We start from the raw sequence: 22,376 nt of genomic DNA, 5'->3' as shown, positions 1-22,376 counted from the left end.
GCTGGTTACAGCTTATCTTAAATTACTACTTCTTAGCTTCCTGATCAAGTCGAGCAGAACCCGATTGATTTACGGCACGTCTCGGTCTCTACGATAACACCATGCCGACTGACAAAGTTTAGTAGCTAGAAGAGACATCTGTGTTTTTCTCTGCTGAAAACGGTTTCTGTGATTAAATTTGTAGTGATGGTGGACACAGGAGCCTGACTGTCAGACAGAAAAAGAACAGAGGAGCAGAAGAAAGCCAATAGGGAGAGTGATACAGCCTGAGCTAAAGGCTAATTAGCCTTTAGCTCGGGCTGTATCACTCTACCACTCAGGGGCTAAACTGTTTGTGATCATGTTCATTCCAACCCACAGTCAGCAGTTATTCTACAGTGGTCTGTTCAAACTTGAGAGTCCATCAATAAAATGAAGAGTGAGGTTACGTTAGCTCTGATTGGTAGATGACTGACAGGACATAGCTAACCAGGATTTACTAACGTTACACATTACAGACATGTCTCACAGCACTGGGCTGTCAGCTGCACTAAATACAAATAGCTACTAAACTACTTACAAACTGACAGTGTTTACTTGTTGTCATGTTAGCCTATAGAGCACCGAGCTGCCGATAGCACTACATATAGCTGCCTTGATGTCACGTTTCAAACCATAGCTCTACCTAACTGTACTAATAAATGCCTTACCCCGGCGCGATGTATCCGGTAAAAAGTTTTCTTGAACAAAGAAAATTTGTTTGATCCAATCTCCATTCAATTCCAAAACAAACACATGCCTCGCTAAAGGTAATTTACAACGAAGACTCCGGGCCACAAGGTGGCGAGGCAGTCCAATTAAAAGGGATTCTCCTCACAGCATCTCTAAGTATGAAAATGAAGCCACAAAGGAAACTTTTCAATTCTTTAGATTCTTGCATTTTGCTGTGGTGGTTTCCACTCACACATCTGCGTTCCACATCAGTGTGCTCGCCTGGATGCTGGTCATTTCAAGTTATTTACATTTCATTTTTCAGTGCTTTTGTCCCAGTTCCTCTCCAGCTGGATGAAAACTGATCATGTGGCTGAGGCAGTGAGCTCGTCGATGACAGGAATGTATTTCATGCTACAGATAAAAGAGCGCGGCATAAATCCTGCATGTGAAAAGAGACAGAAAGAGAGAGGGAGAGAAGATTCTCTGAGACTTCAGCAGGATATTGTCTCACTTTGTGGTCTTTAAATCTAATTAAAGCCAGACCAATGTGTTTGAATGCATGTGTGTGTATTCAAGTGTTGCATGTAACAGACTGTAAAATGATGCTGTGATCTTCTTCCTCAGATCACTGAATTGATTTACGAGGTGCCAGTTATGGAGAGAATCAAAATGACTTAAAAAGACCCCGATACAAAATGTGTGTCTGAGACAAGACCATAAGTTTGCCTCATTTAAAGTCTGGCACACACACACAGCTCTGCAGCCATGACTTGATGATCAGAAGGCAGAAAAAGAACACGAATATAAGGGGTTTTCTCTTAGCGCTTTTATGAAGTATGCCATCAACCTATTGACCACAGCTCGTGACCATAGGTGAGGGTTAGAACGTAGACTGACCAGTACATTTAGAGCCTCACCTTCTGGCTCAACTCCCTCTTTACCACAACCGACAGGTATCACGTCTGCATCACTCCATCTGTAAATCTCTTGCTCTTTTTGACTTTACGGTAAACTCCTTCACTTGGGCAAAGACTTCCCCTTGACCCAGAGTGGGCAGTGTACCCTTTTCCGACTAAGAAGAATGGCCTAGACTTGGGGGTGCTGATCTTGCGGCATCCCGACACGAGCTATGGGTAGTGACCGAGGCTCAGAGTAGAGCCACTGCTCCTCCACATCAAGAGGAGCCAGATGAAGTTGTTAGGGTATCTGGTGAGGACGCTTCCCAGTCGCCTCCTGGGGGAGATTTTTCAGGAGGAGACGATCCAGGACACGATGGAGAGTTTATACCTCTTGGCTGGCCTGGTAACGCCTCGGTACCCCGGCAACCTGGACCAGGATAAGGGGCGGAAGTTGGATGGGTGGATTAACCTTTTCATAACGCATTCTTACGAAGGCGTAAGAGACTGCTGTGTAAAGCACCATCAACTCTTCACTACAGTGAAACTATGTTATTGCTTCATGCCCAGCCAACGTGCAGCCATTTACACACTGCTGGTATAAATCATAAACTGTGTCAAACATGAACGTAGTCTCTGTGATGTCACTTGTGTGTTCCTGAACAGAGTAATGAAGCAAATTGTCGGCAGGGGCCATATTGGAATAGTTGAATCAAGAGGCAGGCTTTGAGCCTTCTTACTAACAGCTAAAGGGCGGCAGGCATGTCAGTCTTGTGCCTCCGATTGGGAAAACTCATAATTTTAATATCTTCTAAACTCCTGAGTTATAAATAAATTCACCGCCCAATTCACCACAGTGTTCACTGATACAGAGGAATTCAGACCTAAGCCGTTCTTTTGAAGCAGGTTGTAAATCTTTTTTTTTTTTAATGATGTGAAAGTCTGTTTTTTTTTTTTGTTTTGGTGTGTATGAGGTTTCCGGTCTTTCTGCAGCCAGCCTCAAGCAGCCACTGGATGAACTCCACCTTTTAGCACTTCCACCTAGGCTTCATAATTATGTTGAAATGCTGACTCAGCATTTCAACATATTGTTATCCTGTGACTTTATTCCACTTCTTCTTCTTCTTCTTCTTATTCTTCCGTACGTTTTTTGGCTCTTTTCACAGCCTTCAAATTTTGTCCGATTTTCACCGTTCAACTTTTAAACTATTCAGCTTGTTTAGGAATAGTGTGCTATATCTTTTCACTTTTCTAACTATTAAACTTTTTGATTTATTCAGCTTTTTCCAAAAAAATTTCTCTATGTTAAACAGATGGGAAATTTCAGCTCCTCTGACTAAAATCTGCTTCAACTTCAACAAGCTCTAACTTCAGCTTACTCCCACTTACAGACTTCATTTTTGCTTTAAAATGTTCACTGATCTTTCCACTACTGATATCTGTAATAACGTTTTTAATATCTTCAACTGTTTTTGAGATTTCACTGTCTAAGCGACACAAACTTTTCACTCTTTTCACCTCTCCTCCTGCTCTCAGAGGGCGGAATGTTTTCAATTTGACTGAGAGAAGCAGCTGCTGCTACTGAAAAAAACTGCCGATTAACCTGCCATAAAATTCTCAAACTTGACTCAAATCAAACAAAAAAGGCTGCTACTCCTTCAACTTCAACTGCTTCTACCTTTTGCAGACTTTGACTCGAGACTCTGTTCACACATTAAACTGGTCCTATTCTCCTCATCTCATTTACACATTAATCATAGATTTCTGCTTTCTTCTACATTTTTAAGATTTCACTGTTTGGTTTCTCTCTCTTTTTATTTAATTATTTTAACTTTTGTAGGCTGATTTACATTTCCACTGTATCCACTTTCTTTATCCACTCATTGTCTTTTCCTCATTTCTCTTAACATTTTTTTTTTCCTTTATTTTACATTTTCAGTTTTTTCCACTTTTATTCAAACTTTTCCAGCTTCAGCATTTCAACGCATTTGCTGCAAGGAAATGCAACTTCTCTAGTTCTAGACTTGATGCTGCTCCTTGGTATAAATAGAAATGTATTACTGTTGATGTCATGGTGGACTTTCAGGGGTTTTTTTTGCCTACACTTATACACACACACACAGTAGACCAGTTGGAGCCCGGTAAGAATAAAACAGTGCTCTTTTGCTGTTTATCTGATTAGTGGACATCCTGCTGGGTCTCCTGACCCTTAATCTCATCAGTGTGTGTGTCTGTGTGTGTGTGTGTGTGTGTGTGTGTGTAAGAGTCAACAGGTCTTGGTCTACCTCTGGGAAACAAGTCATTCACTGACAGATTCAGGGGCTGTTTACACGACACTGGTTTTAGAGTGAAACGTAAAAGTTTTGTTGTGTTTCAGCCTCGCTTTTACATGGAAACAGCGTTTCAGCCGACCTAAAACGCAAACTTTTGAAAACGGCCTCCAGAGTGGGATTTTTCTGAAACACTGCCGACACCGTTGCCATGTGGACAGTGAGCCAGCATTTTCAGTGGTAATGCTGATGTCATACTCTGCTCCAACAGTACCATTGTTACGATCATCGTGAACTACTGCGTTGTGCTTGTGCTGCTGAATCTGGGGAATCTGCTCAATCTGCTGACTGTCTTCATACAAAATGTGCATCTGTTGCTCCACTTTTGAACTTAGTATTCACCAATACACCAGATGATCAGCTCAACTCTACTTCAGTGGAAATCTCCCAAAAGCGGCTTCTGGACAAGACAGTTATAGCGCCAACTGCAGGCCTGGCATGCTTACTACAGTGTTTTTAGTCTCTTGGCGTTTCCGTGTAACAGATTTTTTTCATTGAGTTTTAGCTTTTTGTAAATGGGGCATCAGTGCACACTGACTCTTCTCCCTACTGATGGTTTCCTGATGTTTCCCGCCACTCTAAGCTGCCCTGTGTAATAAAAGAAAAACAGTCTTTCGATTTATCTTGAGAGAAAAAAAAGAGATTTTTTTTTAAATCCATCATATTTTTTTCAGTCTCTGCTTCTTTAATTTTCTTAGTGCAAAGACTTTTTCATTGATTTTTTTGACCACTAATGGTGCCATTTTCTTAGGATTACTTGAATCCATCTAAAATCTTTACAACCTAAAGGTATAGAAGTCAAGTAAATTACAAAATATTAGCTCTTGCTGTGGTGGTTGTATTTCTGGTCAATTCTGCAGACTTATGAAATCAAAAGGAGCAAAGCCTGTGAGTTAGTTCAGGCATCATGTCTACAACAATCACCTCGCAAACGTATCCTCCATATTTCTAATCCTAGAGTTTAGACTTCCATCTCATATCCCCTCAGGTTTCTCTTTGCACATTTAAACTGTGAGAAGTTAGGAGTTCAGAGCCTCCAGACCAAAACCAAACTATCTGCTGCTGCTGCAATGCAAATTTATCGGGGGCCCTGCTGTTGGTCATCAAAATTACACCTCAAGTATCTCAAGTTTACGATGAAGTTAATCAACATAACGGCTTTATGACATACCAGACAGTAGTCTGAGCCAGCTGCTGCAAAAATAAGAAGGCTCTAGCTTTTCATTTCATTCATTTGACTGATTTTAACAAGCATAGCATCTGGATCCCACCCGCAGGTTGTTTCCATGAGGCGTCTTTCTATGGCGGGGTGTGCCTGACAAACATTATGTCCACACATCATGGAGGTCTGTATCGTTAGATCACTTCCTCTTTGTCTGTAAAACACAGGCAGCTTATTGTGCAAACACACCATCTTAAATCAATTTAATCTTTACTTTTCAGTAATTTACGACCAGGGTTATAACTGCATCATCTCTTTGAGATTTAAACGCGCTCCGTAAATCCACGAGACTACTCCAGAGTAATTATTCTTTATATAACACTGAGTAATCAAAATGGCTGCCACAGGAGCATTGATCTGCAGCCGCAGCTCTCAGCCTTGCAGAGTGTTGGTTTGGCTCGGCACTGAGGCCTGACGGGTCACAGACAGACCGCGACCAAGGCCGTCTCTTCCTCCTCCTCCTCCTCCTGATTCATTCCTCTAACAGATCTCTCATCTCTATTTATTGCCCTCAATCACCACCAATAACTCATGACTGATGCTTAAAGGATATTCGCTTCCGCAAATTGAATGCATTTGAAGCGTTAAAGCCTGCTTCCTTCGCACTAAATCACATTCGTCTTTGTTCCCCTACCTCGTTTACTCTCTGCAATCCTTCCCTATTTTAACCCATATATCTTTTGGTCCCTTCACGCTGGCTGGATTTCCACAACTCAGAAGAAAGAGGCAGATTATTTTCTCCTGCCTGGACAGCCTCTCCAGAGGTCAGTGTGGAAATGTGATGAATGGTAATTTCAGAGCAGACAGACAGCTACAGAGAGACGGAGAGCTGGAAGGACATAAGAAAGGAGCTGAGTTTCCAACCAAGTAAATTTATGAGAATTGTACTTTCACTGCTCTGATTCTGGACATCCTGCCCATGTGCTACTTTTTACAAAAATGGTACAAGAAATACCTTACATAGTCGTCTTCATTGTAAAAGTCCACAGATGAACGGTAGTTTAACTTTCAGGTCACAAGTTGTTTCTGCGGTTGACTTTGATGTTTGTGAAACACCAGATCAGAACTAACAAACTATCACATTGGGCCTGAGGGAGCCAAGTCTTCACTTTAATCTCTTTTTTTGTCACAGGGTTTGTGCGCTTTGAGGGGAGTGACTCAGCAGCTTTTTTTGTATACAAATAAGCGTCTTGTTGTAAACAAAGAGGGTCTTGCTCCGTATAAGGGTCCTTTCTGTAATGTTTGGGCTTTGTTGCCTGAGCCCAAACACATAGCATAGTTTTTATGTGTGACCACAATTTCCAAAATCTGGGGATACTGTGTGCAATATTCATATAAACTGGTTTTGATGGTTTGCAAATCGTCTATAGTCTATATTTCATTGACAGTAGTGCATTGACAACCTTTAAAATGCAGATTTTTCTGTTTCTATTAATGAAAAAAAGGATCTGGACTCTTCTACTACAGAGCCATACTGCTATAATCCTGCAGAATGTGGTTTGTTGTTGTCTCTTTGAGATTTGTAAGGTCCTCCTGAAGCAGCCATTGTCTGGGTAGTGGCATATTTTGCCTCTAACTTCTAAACCTGCAGATGTTGTTTAGCATTAATGGAGCCTTTATAGATGTGTAAGGTCTCTCTCCATGCCATGGGATCCTCTGATTCACAGACCACCAACAAGCCGGGTGCTCCCTTTCCTCTGCTGCCTCTTTAGTGTTTCTAGTTTCCTCTTTGCATTATCTGAGCATGATTTTGTGGATGCAATTATAAACTGTGTTTCTGTAGTAGCTTTGAGCCCATGCAGTGATTTCCACTATGTCTCCACATGTCTGTTTTTAATGCAGCGCCTGAGGACAAACTGTACTGGTTATCAACCTTATACTTCTTGTGCAGAGATTTCTCCAGAATCTCTTCAGCCTGACAAATCAAACATTTTCAATTTGTAACATTTGATTTGTTGTCTCTGCACTCTTTTGTACTACATTTAAGTTCAAATCATCTGCAAACCACTGAAATTGGTTTTTAGAAACATTTTTCACACTATATATGATGTTAGCTGGATGAGCACTTTTTAATTTTAAAAAGGTCTTTTTTGCAAATAGGGCTGGGACGATGTGCTATTTTTGCGATTTAGTTTTTTTTTACGATTTTTGGGGTGCCGATTCAATTTAAAATGTGATTCTTCAAAAATAACGATTTTTAGTTTGCTTTTTTTAACACCAGACCATGTGAAAAGGTTAAATGATGATGATAACATCTACAGACTTTATCAGGAGCCATATATTCCCATATGATGCACATCACGTCAGTCAGAGTGAAACATTTCACCCCCTGCTGGAGAAAAGGGGTAACTTTTTTTCCAATCCAGTTTATAAACAAAGACTAAAATTAAGAATTTGAAAAAAAAATGATGTTTTGACAAAGAATCCTGATTTTGATATTGTCAAACAAAAAATCCCAATATATGGGTTTTCGATTTTTTCTCTAATATGTAATTTGCTAATATGCATTTCATATCTAAAATATTTGACTCCTTTGTAACTCCTGTTCACACTTGGTATCATCATGCTTTCTGGAGTCTCAAGAGGTTTTCCAAGAACAATAACTGCTGCAAGAAACAAAGTAAAGAGGACAGAAAGTAGAGAATCATCTCTCCTCCTCCTCCTCCTCCTCCTCTCTCGTCTAGTTTTCCGGGAAACACAAGCAGTGATTTCCAGACACACACTGGGGTCACCAGAGGAGGCTGAGGCTGTGGACTGGTTCTAATTACAAACTGCACTGTAAGGGCTTGTGCCTCGTGTGTTTTAATGTGTGTGTTTGAGAAAGAGAGAGGATGTAGAACAAGGTGTTGTGGCTTATTGTTATGGTGAGAAGGCTTTGCGGTCCATCGCAGCCACCTGCTTTCCATCAGAGGCATCTGCTCTGACACTGACACGCACATAAACGCACATGTGCTGGCTCTGCACACTCCTTATATCAATCTAACTATGTAACACACATGCACACACACACACACACACATTATGTCAGAGATGCTGCAATCTTCAGTGTGCGTTAAGAGTGATGCAATGTGCTGTGAGGCAGGAAGACGAAGTTGAAGTCGTGGCTCGTCTCCTACGGCTTAACAAGAGGCCGTAAAAAGAGCCTGAACACAGCGCACATGGTTACCACAGCTCGCCGCATCATTCCAGCTGACATTCATGTGACTGAAAACGCTCTGAGGGACGGCTAAATGTGAGCTGTCTGAGTCTCACAAGAGCCACTTTGTTAAACACTGACCTGTCAAATGCCAAAGATAAGGTGAATCATGTGCTGTCACTTCACTTCACCAGACATGTAATGACTTAAAGATTGACACCACCAAGATCCAAAATGTTCTTATCAATAAATACGTTTTACAGAGATGCTTGTGCACAAGGGGATCAAGTTGATTTCAGCTGTCACACAAGGAGAGGCAGAGCTAAACAATCAGTCACATCTATGAGAAATTAAGAGTCAGAAAATATCTAGGGATACACATTCGAAGCTAAAAATTATCAGATAGTCAGTTACCACTCTTTGGAAAGTGGTCAGCCAGGTGAGAAAACCATAATACAACCAAATTTGATTCTTATATAAGGTAATGAAAGTCCATGTTTCTACCCATCCCTAAAACTGACTGAATGAGCCTGTCTTTGGACTGCTGCAGTAAAGGTGTGTCCATTTCATCACAGAAGTCAAAAGATTCTGAGATGTCTGTTGGACAGATCGCCTGGTATGTCCCCTCAAGTCAGAATCACGACTTGTTTAGTCAAAGAAACTTCAGCCACCTTGTTAATAATCCAGATGGCTGCTTCCTGTATCAAAAGGCTACAAAACTGTGCTTTTAACAGTGTTTGTTAGAAACTTAGTATTGTTTTGAGTTGTTGTGCAAGTTATGTTAGGACCATAGACTGCGTATAGAGTAGAGAGCATGGCTCCACCATTTATCATTGTACGGTTTTGAAGCCAAAATACCCCCGTCGCAGGTGCAGCCATTGGAAGCAATTGCAGCCAGAGTCTGCCCAGTAGAGACTGTGTGGGATTCTGGGAGAATCTGAGTGGAGCCGGGTGACAATTTTTTTTTTTTCTTTCGAGAGTCTAATCACTTCTTGACTCTACCCCCGACATATTTTACAATCCCTGAAAAAAATACACAAGCCTCGTTTATAATCTCATAAAACTAATGAAAATGAAACTTTTTAGAAAAAAGAGGACTTGAATACAAGACAACTGAATGATATCTTCAAATCACCACAACAATCAGACGTGAGAAACATTTCTACAAGGTGTATTAACTTTTTTAAGTTTGATCACAGCCCATCTGGAATGACTGGAAAGCTCGATTTTTTAACCTTTACTGCAGCAAACCACCAGGTGGAGCAGTTTTTGTGGAGACCTCACTTCGTGCCAAGCAAGATGACGTCCATTTTTTTTACTGTTTATGGTTATGACCTGGCATCATAAAATGCTAAGTGCTGCTAACAACAACAGGAGGTAATGGTAAATAACCCCCTGACCTAACTTTCTACCCAGATGTGACATCATTTTTAGCTCCAAAGTAAATGCTCCACACGCCTGAGAGTGCTCAACCACATGTCCACAGTCTTAAATTCTCCAGCATGGTCTTTATGTTGAGGATGACATGATGCAGGCTGGAAACTCTTAAGTGTGATTACACCTTTGATGAAGGATATTCTATAAAACTTTAGAGCAATTCATAGACCACTCTACAGGATCTCCAGTTGATGTTTTCTAAAGAAAAACACATGGAAATGTTTCTCCTGAGTCAATCCAGAACCACATGATGTACAGGATGCACACTGTTTAAAAAAGATCTCACAACATACAAAAAGGAGAAAGCAGAAGAAGAGTATGTTGACTTGTAAAGATATCATAAAGTGAGGTTTTATCCTCCAGACAGCTCATTAGGGATAGGAGACATTTAGACTGAGCATTAAGGATGATTCTGGAGTCTGAAGAAACTCCTGTGAGGCAACTTTGGCATTCTGTATTTTGGTTTCTGTAGTAATCCCTTTGAGGTCAAAGGTCATGATATCAGGATAAAAGATTTACCAGCCAAGGATGAGGGATCTCAGGGAGGGGCATCTGAGGCGGGGCCGGCAGACCGCTGTGGATCTCTGATTTGAATGATGGCTCTAGATTAGAAAACAACATAGAGTTAGAAACTGTTTTTGGATTGGACCAACAGTCGTCAGAAAAAGGCAAAACTCTTGATACACTAAACTCTTTAGAAATGAAGTAACTGTGCCTGGAGAAACTTAACATTGGGGATGAACGCCTAACATGACTAAAAATGCTCAGTGAGAGAAATAAGAGTGTCAAAATACTCCAATAATCCAATTTATTTTTCACTTAATGCATACCTGAAGAAAATAATCTGAAAAAACACAACAAAAATGTCCTTTTTTCCAAATTTAAGCCTATAGAAGGATTTTTTAAAAGTAGAAACTGCCTCGAAAAATATTTTTACTGCACTGTGCTACAATCTCACCTTTATCTGAGAGGACTCTGTGCAGGATGTTGGACAGGTGCAGCTTCCTCTCTCGAACCCCGGCGCTCAGATACTCTCTGTCCAGCAGGTCCAGGAACAGACGGAGCTCACACACCAGCTCCTCCATCGCTGCAGGACAAACACAGATACGTGTTTTTAGGGATCAAAGTTTATGTTTTATAAACCAAACTTTCCTGCCTGCAAATCTGCAATACACGACATGTCTCCTCTGTCTCTAATGATCTGTTCTCAGTTCAAACTCTAAAAAGCTGAGCGATAGAGCATTTTTTTTTCGTTTTCAAATTCAGGATGTGATTTTTGTGTCAGTCCTTTCAGAGTAAACAAAAGAAAATAAGTATTGAAACTCAAAGAAAGTTTGTTGCTAACAAAAACCTTTGAACGTACGTAATTTTGAGGGGGAAGTAAATGCATTCAACGTTCCAAATCTCAAAAGTATTCCTCAGATTACGTGCCCGGACAAAATGTGAAACTCAAACTTTTTCAAGCCAAGATCATTTTAGAAAGCTTAAGATTTGAGGAAATAATGGGTAACAGTTTTCTTTAAAAGCAGCTGAAAGTAATACACAGGAATACACTCAAGCCCAGTAATCCATCCCTGTATGTTTGATTTAGAGCAAAAAAAAGACCTCTGAAGTTTTAAACCAACATTCAGACTCAAAACAGAACAGTGTTATGTCACAGACAGGTGCTCAGCCAGGTAAAGATAGAGAACAGAGCTTCAGGCCCGTCCATCCATCAGCCAAAGACAGACCTGGCAGCCCACCTGACGCACAAACTGCTGCTGAGTTACGACCGCTGCTGGAAAATAAAGACCAGCTTCCACTCTCAGAACAAAACAACCAGAGGAAGCACGTGCAGCAGAGGCAGAGGTATGTGTGCTCACCTTCATGTGATCATATCTGAGGCTTGTTGTGTTATGGATGGCATCATATCGAGTCTCCATGCTCTGCAGAGGCTCTCTGATAACACACACACCTCTCACCTCTCTCACACTGAGGCTCTGATTCTGAGCAACTCAAGCTTCCAGTCAACATGTGATGCTATCAGAGGTGATGACACCGAACAGAGAAGGGCAAGTGGAGATGAAGATGAGAGGATTGTGTGAATCAGTCAACCTCTGTGAACTCATGGAAGCTGAATGTGGGACAACACGTCACACTGAGAGCAAAGACAGGATTCAAGGTTCAGTGCCTTGCTCAAGAACATATGTACAGGCAGCTGTTGAGGCAGGTTGAAAAACGTGTCAGATATGAAATTCCTCAGTTCGATGAGTTTAATAAATTCCTGCGTTTGCAAATGAATGAAAGAACTGCCATTGGTTCAAGAAGTGTTTTGCCACCACCTATTATGACAAAGGTACAATAGGACTGCAAACCAAAGTTCAAGAAACTCTGAGTTTTCTCTTTATCAGTGAATCTGATCTAGCAAACTATCATATTACTGAGCTTTCCTCACTTTTAACCCATAAGTTAGCCAGGAAGCCCACTGTTCACTCGATAAACACCGCCGGCTGCTTGGTAAAGTCAATGAAATAGTCAACTAAAAAAGTTTCAACTAAATAACAGCTTTTCCTCTAAACAGAAGCACATGACAGGGAAGAGACAGTCTGTAACCAGAGCCGTTAGAACTGGGTATTGCTAAGAACCCATTTGATTTGATTTGTTTCCATTCAATTTGTTTCGATTTGTTTGGATGCGATGCAATTTGATTCGATTCAATCTTGATTTTGATTTTGATTAGATTCGATTCGATTCAATTTCAATTCAATTCAATTTCTATTCAGTGGATTCTTTAGGTGGCAATTAGTTTTCAATATCAATTTGATTTGAATTCTTCAATTTTTATGCCCGTGTATACATATGTGGTGTTACCTGACATTTGGAGCAATAAAACAACCCAAACGTCAGACTTTAAAACAGAAAAAGCTAGCTTTACACTGCTGCTGCTGCTTTAATGCTGTTTTGTTGTTCGGTCTCATGCAGACTTCGTCTATACAATGCGAATAACACGCACAGCCCTCTCCCCCACACACACACACACTTGCCTGGAGGTGAAACGAGTCAGAGGATTTGCTGAATCCATACTGAATTGGGTGAGGAAATATTGCAATGCATTGATTCATCAATATTTTTACCTACTCCTAATAACCGTACAGAAAATGTCAAAGAAGAGTTCAATATACCAATAATGTAGGAAGAAAAACACCGCTCTTATATCTTTGATTTGCACTGATCCGATCCTGGTTGCTGATATTAGTTCTGTTACAGACTCAAAACTTGAGATTGGATATCGGTGACAAAGAGCTGATCTATAGGACTGCTGTGTTCATCAACACCAGTTGGTCAGAGCTAAAATATCCTGAAGGAAGAAAACCACTGAGGTACGGCAGTTTCACTCTTGTTTCCCAGACAACTTTGACAGCAACATGTGCAAATGAAACCCCTCACTTCTCTTCTGCTAAGGTTTACAGATTAAAGTGTTATTCCTGTGGCTTAGGAGATCCACACACAATGCATTTACAGATTGATTTTCTATAAAATAATAATACAGTCAGTTCACATATATTCTCATTTTTTAGTGTGCACCAAAGGTCACCAAATCATAATTCTCAGTCTCATCCTTCTTTTAAGGAATAAAGAATGTGAAATATCAATACTGGTATCAGATAGAATCAGTGTTGGTATTGGGACTTACAGTCGTTTTTTCCCCCAGCAGATTGGAGTACCAAGAACTTTTTAAATAATGGTGAGAAAACATTTCAGAGTCAGGATTCAAGCTGCTGTAGAAACCATAGACTGTGGTGAAGACCAGCTACCAGCCTCTTCTTCAGTTGCTTCTACTGCTTCATTGGTCTTCACAGCCAGTCACAAAAAAACATAGAACCACTACTGCCCCCTGTGGTGAACCAGGTGGTGATCTAATTTATAAACCACAGATTTCTTTGATACCGCTTGTTGCTACAGCCTGTTTCCTTCGCTTTCTACGCATTCTACAGACTTCGGTCTCCACTCCAGTAATTCTGATGTGTATTTTGATTTAGTGAAGCCAGCTGGGATCATTTCACATTCTTTACAAAACAACATTAAATCATCTTCACCAACACTAGATCCAGAAGCACACTAGATGCACCAAGGTGACCTGAGAACTTAGAAGTCCAAAACAAACCAGCCCTCCACCTGATCCACCTGCTGGACTCAATATGAGATAAAAATGTACTTTAGAGCCTCTTATGGCAGGAACTCAATGTTCCCGCACCTCTCTGCTACAAAACTGCAACAAAGCTCTTCTTCAAAACACATCTGACAAGCACATCTGTACATAACTCACACAGGTTTTAATATTTAACCAGCTGCAGGTGAGTGTGCAGGTAGCTGGCGCATGATGGAAAGATTCATCCCAAAACTTTCAGCAGAGTGTTTACAGTGTTTTGTCGAGGACTTCTCTCAGATATGTTTATAAACTGCACGTTTAAAATACAACCATAATTCATTTTTCAGAGCAGAAGTTTCTAATCATCCTGCAGGACAAAGAGAGATGAAGTGTACATCAGGCAGGAGGGAGGAGGGAGAAGGTAAATAAGGAGGTGAGATAAACAGGAAACAGTAGCCACGGTTACATGGAGTTTTTCGTCTTTCCAAATGGAATCTTTCTGAATTACTATAGGCTATAGTTTTTATTGTTGTTGTTTTTGGAGTTTCGTTTTTTCTTTAGAGACAGGGTCCATGTTTTATTGTTTTTGATAAGTTAATTATTTTTATTGACATGTATTTTCTTCTAAAACAGAGTCCATTTCATTTTCATTGTATTTTTTCTCTTTCTTGTTTGTTAAATTTATTATATTTTTTGTTTAATTTATTTTATTTAAAAGATCCTGACCTTTCAATTACAGTTAAATACTCTTAAGAAATTAAAGTTTCTTGCTTTTGATATGGTGTGCTCACTTTATTATCCCATTTATCATAATTACATCAATGAAAACATGGAAAAAACTCAAAATAATATTTACAATAATATTGCTTATTGGCAATAATATTTTGGAAAATTATTGTCTAGCAAAATTTGTTATTGTGACAGGCCTAGGTCCATGTATACACGGCTTATGATACATGTGCAGAATGATTGCCAGTTTGGATATGATGTATTTCACATTTTGCCATGTTGGGTGGTTTAGTTGACAACTTCACACATCCTGAGTACAGCCCATACAATAAAGGCACACTCTAAAGTGAAGTATGTTCAAAAGATCATGGCACATCTGTGTGGATCACCCTGCTTCAGAGAGCATCTGATCTGCAGTCTGTGCATGCAGATCTCTGTACAGTCTGCCTTATAGACAGACTATAATACTGTGCTTTTCCTGATTCCAAGCATTTGTGTTTTTATTGTCTCCAAAGAGAACATGCACAGCTAAAACACGTTTGCATGTTGTATGCAACAGATTTCAAGCTCAACTTTGCAGGAGTCTGTTAAAGTACAATTATTCCCCAAAGGTTAGACGACTGATATCAAGAATGCAAAGCTGACTCTTTGCAAACACTCATAACTTTCCATGAGCAGGTTTAATATCACAGTGAAAAGAGCCAAGCTCTCTTTATTGCCCCGTTTACCGTTTCATGGAGCTTTGTGCAACCTGTGCAGCTCTTTACCTCCACCGGGGTGGTCAGAAAGTGAACCCCGTGTGTGAGTGTGTGTGTGTGTGTGTGTGTCATTAAAGCATAAAGCCAGCTCCCCAGATCACAAAAGTCAAGAGGGAAAATCAAGTGGCACGGAGCGAGGAGGACCACCCTCAAACAAGGCCCGAGGGCGAGCAGAGAGTGCCTCAGCGTGCAAACAAACCTCCCACGCCCTGTTTTCAAAGCTCACTCCTGTCTCACTCTTCTTCTCCCTCTGTCTGCCATCCAAGTTACCCACAAACTCCCATCCTTCATTATCAGGCCTGTAGTTTTCATCCACGGCGCAGATTTCTTATTGTGAAAATACTTGTTCTTTACTCAGAGGACATACTTAGTTTTCTCTGATGCTTACAAGCACTCCTCACACATCCACTCTCTGTTTTATTTGCATGAGGGAAAATATAATTTGCCTCTGACCACATTTGCTGTGTCAACACCGTGCATGCATGACAAGCGATGGAAGCTCTCTCCAACAAAAACAGTTAATCCCTGCACACACACACACAGAGTGAAAACACCTCGACATGTCAGGGAGATGTTTTCCCTGCGAGGTATTCACACTTCCCGGAGTTGAGGACAAAGGGGGTTTTCCTGGGTGAGGTGTGTTTTGGTGGTGATGGGGTCATGTTTGAGCCTCTGGGAGAACTCGAGACCCTGAGGCTCCCTGAACATGTTGTTGTTGTCTGGTGTGAAAAAAATGCTGAGATGGGTTAGAGGGGGGAGGGTTTTCTCGACTATTTCCCAGAATACAGCTGTTCTGAGAGATGCCACACTGACAGGCTCTGTCCTAGTCTGTGCGAGTTTCAGGTGTCTGTTTCTTTTAAAGAGCACGTCTTTGACACTCTGAGCATGTGTTTAGTCTGACTGTTTGACAAGCTTTTCACTCATTCACATACTGACAAGGTTTCAATACACTGCAAAAAAAAAAATCTTATCAAGCGCTTTTATCTTGTCTATTTTCAAGCAAAATTTTCTTCTTTTCTTATTCCATCGGCAGGATTTTTTACTTGTTACAAGCAATTCAAACTTCATTTTTGTCTTTAAATAACTTAAAACAAGACATTTTCTCTCATTCAACCAGTTGAATGTGGCTCATATTGAGTATAATAACAACATTTCTACTTGAAATAAGAAAAAAACACTTGATGAGATTTTCAATTTTTGCAGTGTGCATCCTAATTTTAACATCAACCAAACGGCCTTTTCAAGAGTCATCAATTCAGATCATCAGTCAAAACTAGACATGCACTGATCGATAGGCTGGCCGATCTGTGCTGATTACCTAAATTTTGGGGGATCGGTGATTGGCCCATCCTCACATTTGAAACTGATCTTATATACCTTGGGGAAGGTCTGACAGCCAAACGTTATTGCTTTTGCTCTGAGACCTAAAACTCAGGACACTTTATTGGTTGTTTAAGTTAAAAAAATATAGATTTTATTGTTTCAAAAGGATTGTTCAATGATTTTCAGTGAAATAACATTGGAACATTGAAAGCATATGCTGTCAGTTATAAAAAATTAAAAGCAAAAATCGGTATCGGCAGGTCACGCTTTTTAAAGATCTGTGATCGGTGGTCGGCCATAAGATTGTGATCGGTGCACCCCTAGTCAAAGCGTGTGCAGGTTTTTAAACCTCTACATATTAACAAGTTGTAGTGATCCCAGAGTCTGTAAACTGATCAAAATGCTCTGCTCTAAAAACAGCGACAGATCTTTACGAGACTTGCAGAAATGATTAAGTCATCACATAAAGATCTCCCAACTCTCTCATGCCATGTTGTCGGGGTGGGCCTCAAACACCAAGGTCTGACCATTGCTCTACCCAATGAAAATCAGTCGTCTTGCTAGAACTTCATCTGTCAGTTGCAGTAATTCCTGTTGTCTGAGTGGTAAAGTGCCCCAAACACCCTATAGACAATAATCAGTAACAAGATGAGCCTGTTACAGCCTGTTTTGTGGTTCCTTATAAAAATCATTTTTTAAAGTGAAACTAAAATTTTGTACTTATTAGTTTTTAGACCTCAAATACGTAAAAGGAAATGTTTAAAAGTAGCAAAAATCCCCTTTAGTAAGCCAAATAAAAACCTGAGCCAACCCAGATAGGATGACAAATACTGGGAATTTTCTCCTGGAGTTCTTCGTGTTTTCATAAAACCAGGCTCCAGTAATCCACTAAGTGACCTGTGCAGGAGGTCGTTTGTGTAGAACTCAAGGACACCATCTCCACTTTTTGTTAAGATATGTATGCACAGAAAAAGACAGTAATATGGTTTCTCTTTTCCAGGTCACAGACTCCTCCTCAGGTGTGAAAGCCTGCTGACTCAGCTTTAAGCTCGGACAGATTTAACAAGCCAACCGCCCAATCATCTGCACTGAGCGCTCCCTGCGCCTCTGGGAAGCTTAACAGCACTGTGGGCTGAGTGTTACTGTAAGGCAGCGGTTTCGGTTAATTGAGGTTGGTTTACGGCCGGGCATCGTCATGGTTACTGCCTCCAGCGTGCCACCAAAACACAGCAGACGCATGATTACATAAGAGCTTAGACACACAAACACACTGACTAAAGTTGATGCACAGCAAAGTGATGCATCCTCAGTTTCCAGACCTTTGGTGCTGTACAAATGTGGTGTGAAGAGATGCAGATTTTCTTCTCTATCTACTAATGAACCTAAAAATCCTTCTTTTACCAGCAATTTCATCTAAAAGGGAGATAAAAATTAATTCAAGCTTCATTTGACTGCATCAAACTGATGATATAGACCCATCATAACCAGCTCACCATCCAATACAACAAATTGGTAAATTAATGATGAAATTGCACCCAGTGCAGGGGGCTGTGTCAGGAAATGACTCCATCACATTAGATAATGGCAGAATATACTAGGGGTGAGAATTGACAAGGACCTCATGATACCATACACGTCATGATACTTGGGCCACAATATGATAATATCAGGATATCACAATATTGTGATATCCTGATTGTGGTATGATAAGTATTTGATTGAAAACAACTTTTCTATCGTATTGTGGTTATACACTTTACTCTAAAACACAGAGTACATCAATTTTGTCACTTTAACTACTGTGACATGAAACTAATGTTAGTAAAAAAATGATTGGGTGAAAGACGTGGTCAGTTGGTGAAACTGATAAATGTTACTCATAGAGAATCTAATAATGTGCAAAACATGAATGATGATTATTTTATCCGTCTACTACTCTCTGAAAATCAAACTTGAAATGGTTTTATACCAACTGATTCAAGAACAGAGAGAAAACACTGATATTTACAGCGTCAAAACCCACTTCATCAAGTTTAGGAATAAAATATTCTGGATATACTTTTAGAATATATTAATTATACAGTTTATGGACAACATACAGTGGAGTAAGTCTTTGGCGCCATCTAGAGCAGTGGTGCTGAAGACGTATTGTACTTTCAACTCACCTAGAATATGAGTTTTTAATTTTAACAAAAATATTGATATTAACCGATGAAACATCAATATTTTATCACAGGTCAAAGTATCACAATAAATTGTTTGGGGATGGACCGATTACCGGCCGGGCCGATTATCAGGGCCAATATTTGGCATTTTGGGGGCATATCTGTATCGGCCTTTTTTTTAAAAAATCTGGCGGCCGATACGAAACCTATTCAAAACTGTGTTGTTTTGGCTCTGATGTTTCTCTGCATAGAATTTCATCCTGTCTACACTATGGAAGCCCTAGCTTGTCATCTAAAATCAGTCATGTAAAACCAAACAGAAAATTAATTGAACTGCATTACATGCCTGTAAAAGGCTGCACAAACTCAATTCTGTCCAGTTTTATTGCAGTTACATTGAAATTTTGGAAAACTTTATTTACGGTAGAAAACTTTAGCTATTTTTTTTAAGTTTTCATTTAACTTTATAAAACATGCTGCTAAGTGTGGGAGCTGTTTAATAAACATATGCTTGAAGTCATTTGATTGCAGTTAGGTGTTGAGATTTGTATTGTTCAAAATTTTTTACGCCAATATTTTCACTTTGACTGCAAATGAATATCGGCTTACAATCAGTATCAGTCTATCTCTAATATTGTTGTATCAATATTTTTTCACACCTCACACCTCTTATAGATGGGTGGTACACAAATTATGATACCATTGAATCAATGGTCGACATGCTGTCAACGTGACATTGAAAGAACAAGTACAAAGAACAGACTTAAAGCACACTGAGTGTAACTCCACATGAAAACACTAAATTTTGATAGAGAGATTGAGGGAGTGAAAGAGCACCTACTAATGCCAGAAAGCAAAGGAGCGTGCAATAATGCACCAACATTTATCCTAATAGAACTCAGTTTAACCGTGGAAAAGCGGGAGTATTTCAGAATGGATTCATCTGCTGTATCTTTATGCATAGTTTGGAAATCTATGTGTACAGATTCACAGACTTTCTCTTTTCTTCTCTACTTTGCTACCCAGGGAGGGTCCACAGCATCCTTGTAGCTGGTGGTTGCTCTCTGCTTTGGCTCAGTACTTGTTTTTTTCTTTGTTTATTCTTGCTGTGCTGCCTGTCTGTTTGGTTACTAGCTGCCTGCACAGCGTTTGTGTGCCGAACTGCATGTAATGTGTGCACTGTAAGTTGTTAATGCCTCTCCAACATGCTATGCGCCATTTGCCAGGTTTCTATTGTAAATAAACTGTTCTTAATTATTCGCCTGGTTAGGTGTTAACATCTTGATGCAAATCTTCTCTCCTTTCAGACTCTCAGCTATCATGTAATGATGACATGTCTATAAATTTCGTCCATTGCCATCTCCTTGATTTTAAGTTGAAAGAGAAAAGTCAGATAAACTTTTTTTTCGGCTTTTGTTCTATATTTTGTGCTTTAACAAGAGTGATAATTCTATTACTTTTTTTTATATCTTATATATTATTTATGTATATTATTACAGCACAAGCATACAATCTGGCACTGTTAGATCATTGTTTGCATTTTTGATATCTAGAGCAGAACTCATAAACTTTTGAGTCATACAGGTTTTAGGGAAATGAAGCATCTGAATATTCCCAGAGAAGTGATACCATAATAAGCATGTACATCACTGTAGGCACGCTCATTTGGTCTAAACTGTGGGTAGAAAGCTGTGAAAGTCATGCAGTAATTCCAGTCATAAATATCTCATACAGGGATTGTTGAGGCTGGACTTGGACGAACACCAACAGAAAGAGGGAGAGCTCTGAACAGATCAGAGCCTGGGCGATGCTGCATTAGTTTATGATGAAAGACCGGCTGACTTGCTCTCTCCTCGCGTCTCAGGTCTGTAATTATGAGGACTGTGTGTTTTCTTCGTTCCATCAAGGCATGCCAAGCGATCATCACAGAGCGCGGCTGATTCCTATCGAACTCTACAGGTGGTTCACCGTACGAGCAGATGTTTCTCTGACCGCAAATCCACATCTGCAAAACCCTGATCTGAAGACAGGAATTGAAGGGTTAAAGATGGAGGGATAGGGCCACGCTGACGGACGCTCTACAGAAGATATGAGACACAGCAGGGGGAAGAAAGAGGGCTCGTCAAACTTCAAGTTAAAGACAGTGTTTGTGGAGAAGGATGATTCCCCCTTTGGTATCTCTTTTAAAAGATAATTAAAGGGTTCTCTGATAAAACCTCAGGCCAGAGAGAGGACAGGGTGAAGGGAATCGTAAAGACGCTCCAGCTGTGGGATCAGATCCTCTGCTGGGAATGGGGGGAATGTGGTTTCTCTGATTGGACCGGGAATGGAAGCTGACAGGGTGTGAGAAGTGAGAGTCACATTGAACAGAACTTTTTCATCAGTGAAGTCATGAAAGTTTCAATATCATCATTCATTAATCCTCCAATGAAGTTAAAACCCCTCCCCTCTGATAAGTACAAACTTGAGTGATCACTATCAGTTGTGAAAACATCACAGCTTTTTAGAAGTTAAGGCCAAAATATTTGCAGCCTCACTTCTGGTAAAATCATGGAAAAAGGGTTCACCTCTCTGAGAGAGACTGTGTGAGCTAAGAGTTCAACAGTTTGAGAATAATGTACATCAAATTTAGTGGATTTCATCTTCAAAATAAGTTAACATCATTAAAAGATTCAGAAAATCTGGGGGCGAGGACAAGACCCAGACCGAGACTGGATGGACCAAATCTTCAGGCAGCACTGCACTGAAAACAGACAAGGCTCTGTAGTGCAAATCACTGCATGGGCCCATAACTTCAAAAACATTAATTACAGATCCAGATATGGACAGAACCCTCTGTCTGTGCTCTATGTTTATTCCATCCTTATTTCTGCTTGTTTCCATAAAGCTTACGGATACAGGCCAAACAGAGCAGTTGGGGCAGTGTTGCTGTTACCCAATATGTAGCTTCAACACAAAGACGAAAAAACAATGGCAGAGCTTTGGCAATGCATTTAACAGCCACATCAACTGGAGTGGGAGAAAAAAAATCAATGTACCAAAATCAGGATTTTTTGTTTGAAAATATCAAAATCGGGATTTTTTTGTTGAAGACTCTTTTTTTTTTTTTAATTTAAATTCTACATTTCAGTCTTTTTTTTTTACAAACTGGATTGGAAAAAAGTTACCACTTTTCTCCAGCAGAGGGTGAAATGTTTCTCTCTGACTCACATGATGTGCATTTTAAGGTAAAATATGGCTCCTGATATTGTCTGTAGACATTATCATCATTTAACTTTTTCACATGGTCTGGTGTTAAGAAAGCAACCTAAAAATTGCAAAACTGATAAATATTGAAGAATCACTATTTAAATCAAATCAGCGGCGCAATAAATCGTAATAGAGTGGAATCATGAGAATAGCATATCGTCCCAGCCCTACTCACCAACCACCACCTCATACAAGGGCCGCCTATGTTTTTTGTCTTGAATGGAAGTGGTACATTAGCAATACCTCCTCACCATGTTTGTTTATGAGTTTGTTGTCATAAACTTTTGACTCTAGGCTGCCCCCCTCTGT

General features: G+C 40.1%; 1 protein-coding gene across 3 annotated transcripts in view; it reads right to left on the bottom strand.

The window, feature by feature from the left end:
- Positions 1 to 22,376, bottom strand: part of afap1 (actin filament associated protein 1) — a 114,332-nt gene that overhangs the window by 41,739 nt on the left and 50,217 nt on the right. For all 3 annotated transcript variants that reach the window (XM_074661833.1, XM_074661832.1, XM_074661834.1), the window contains exons 2-3: positions 10,673 to 10,801; positions 10,234 to 10,316 (exon numbers count right to left, since the gene is read on the bottom strand). In XM_074661833.1, coding sequence (XP_074517934.1) covers positions 10,234 to 10,316; positions 10,673 to 10,801 — 212 coding nt within the window. The remainder of the gene's footprint in view (positions 1 to 10,233; positions 10,317 to 10,672; positions 10,802 to 22,376) is intronic.

This window comes from Halichoeres trimaculatus, unplaced genomic scaffold, assembly GCF_033239565.1.
Source record: "Halichoeres trimaculatus isolate MK-OKI-2021-1 unplaced genomic scaffold, fHalTri1.1 fHalTri1_scaffold_22, whole genome shotgun sequence".
Lineage (NCBI taxonomy): Eukaryota > Metazoa > Chordata > Actinopteri > Labriformes > Labridae > Halichoeres > Halichoeres trimaculatus.
This window is presented reverse-complemented; position numbering and strand designations above follow the sequence as displayed.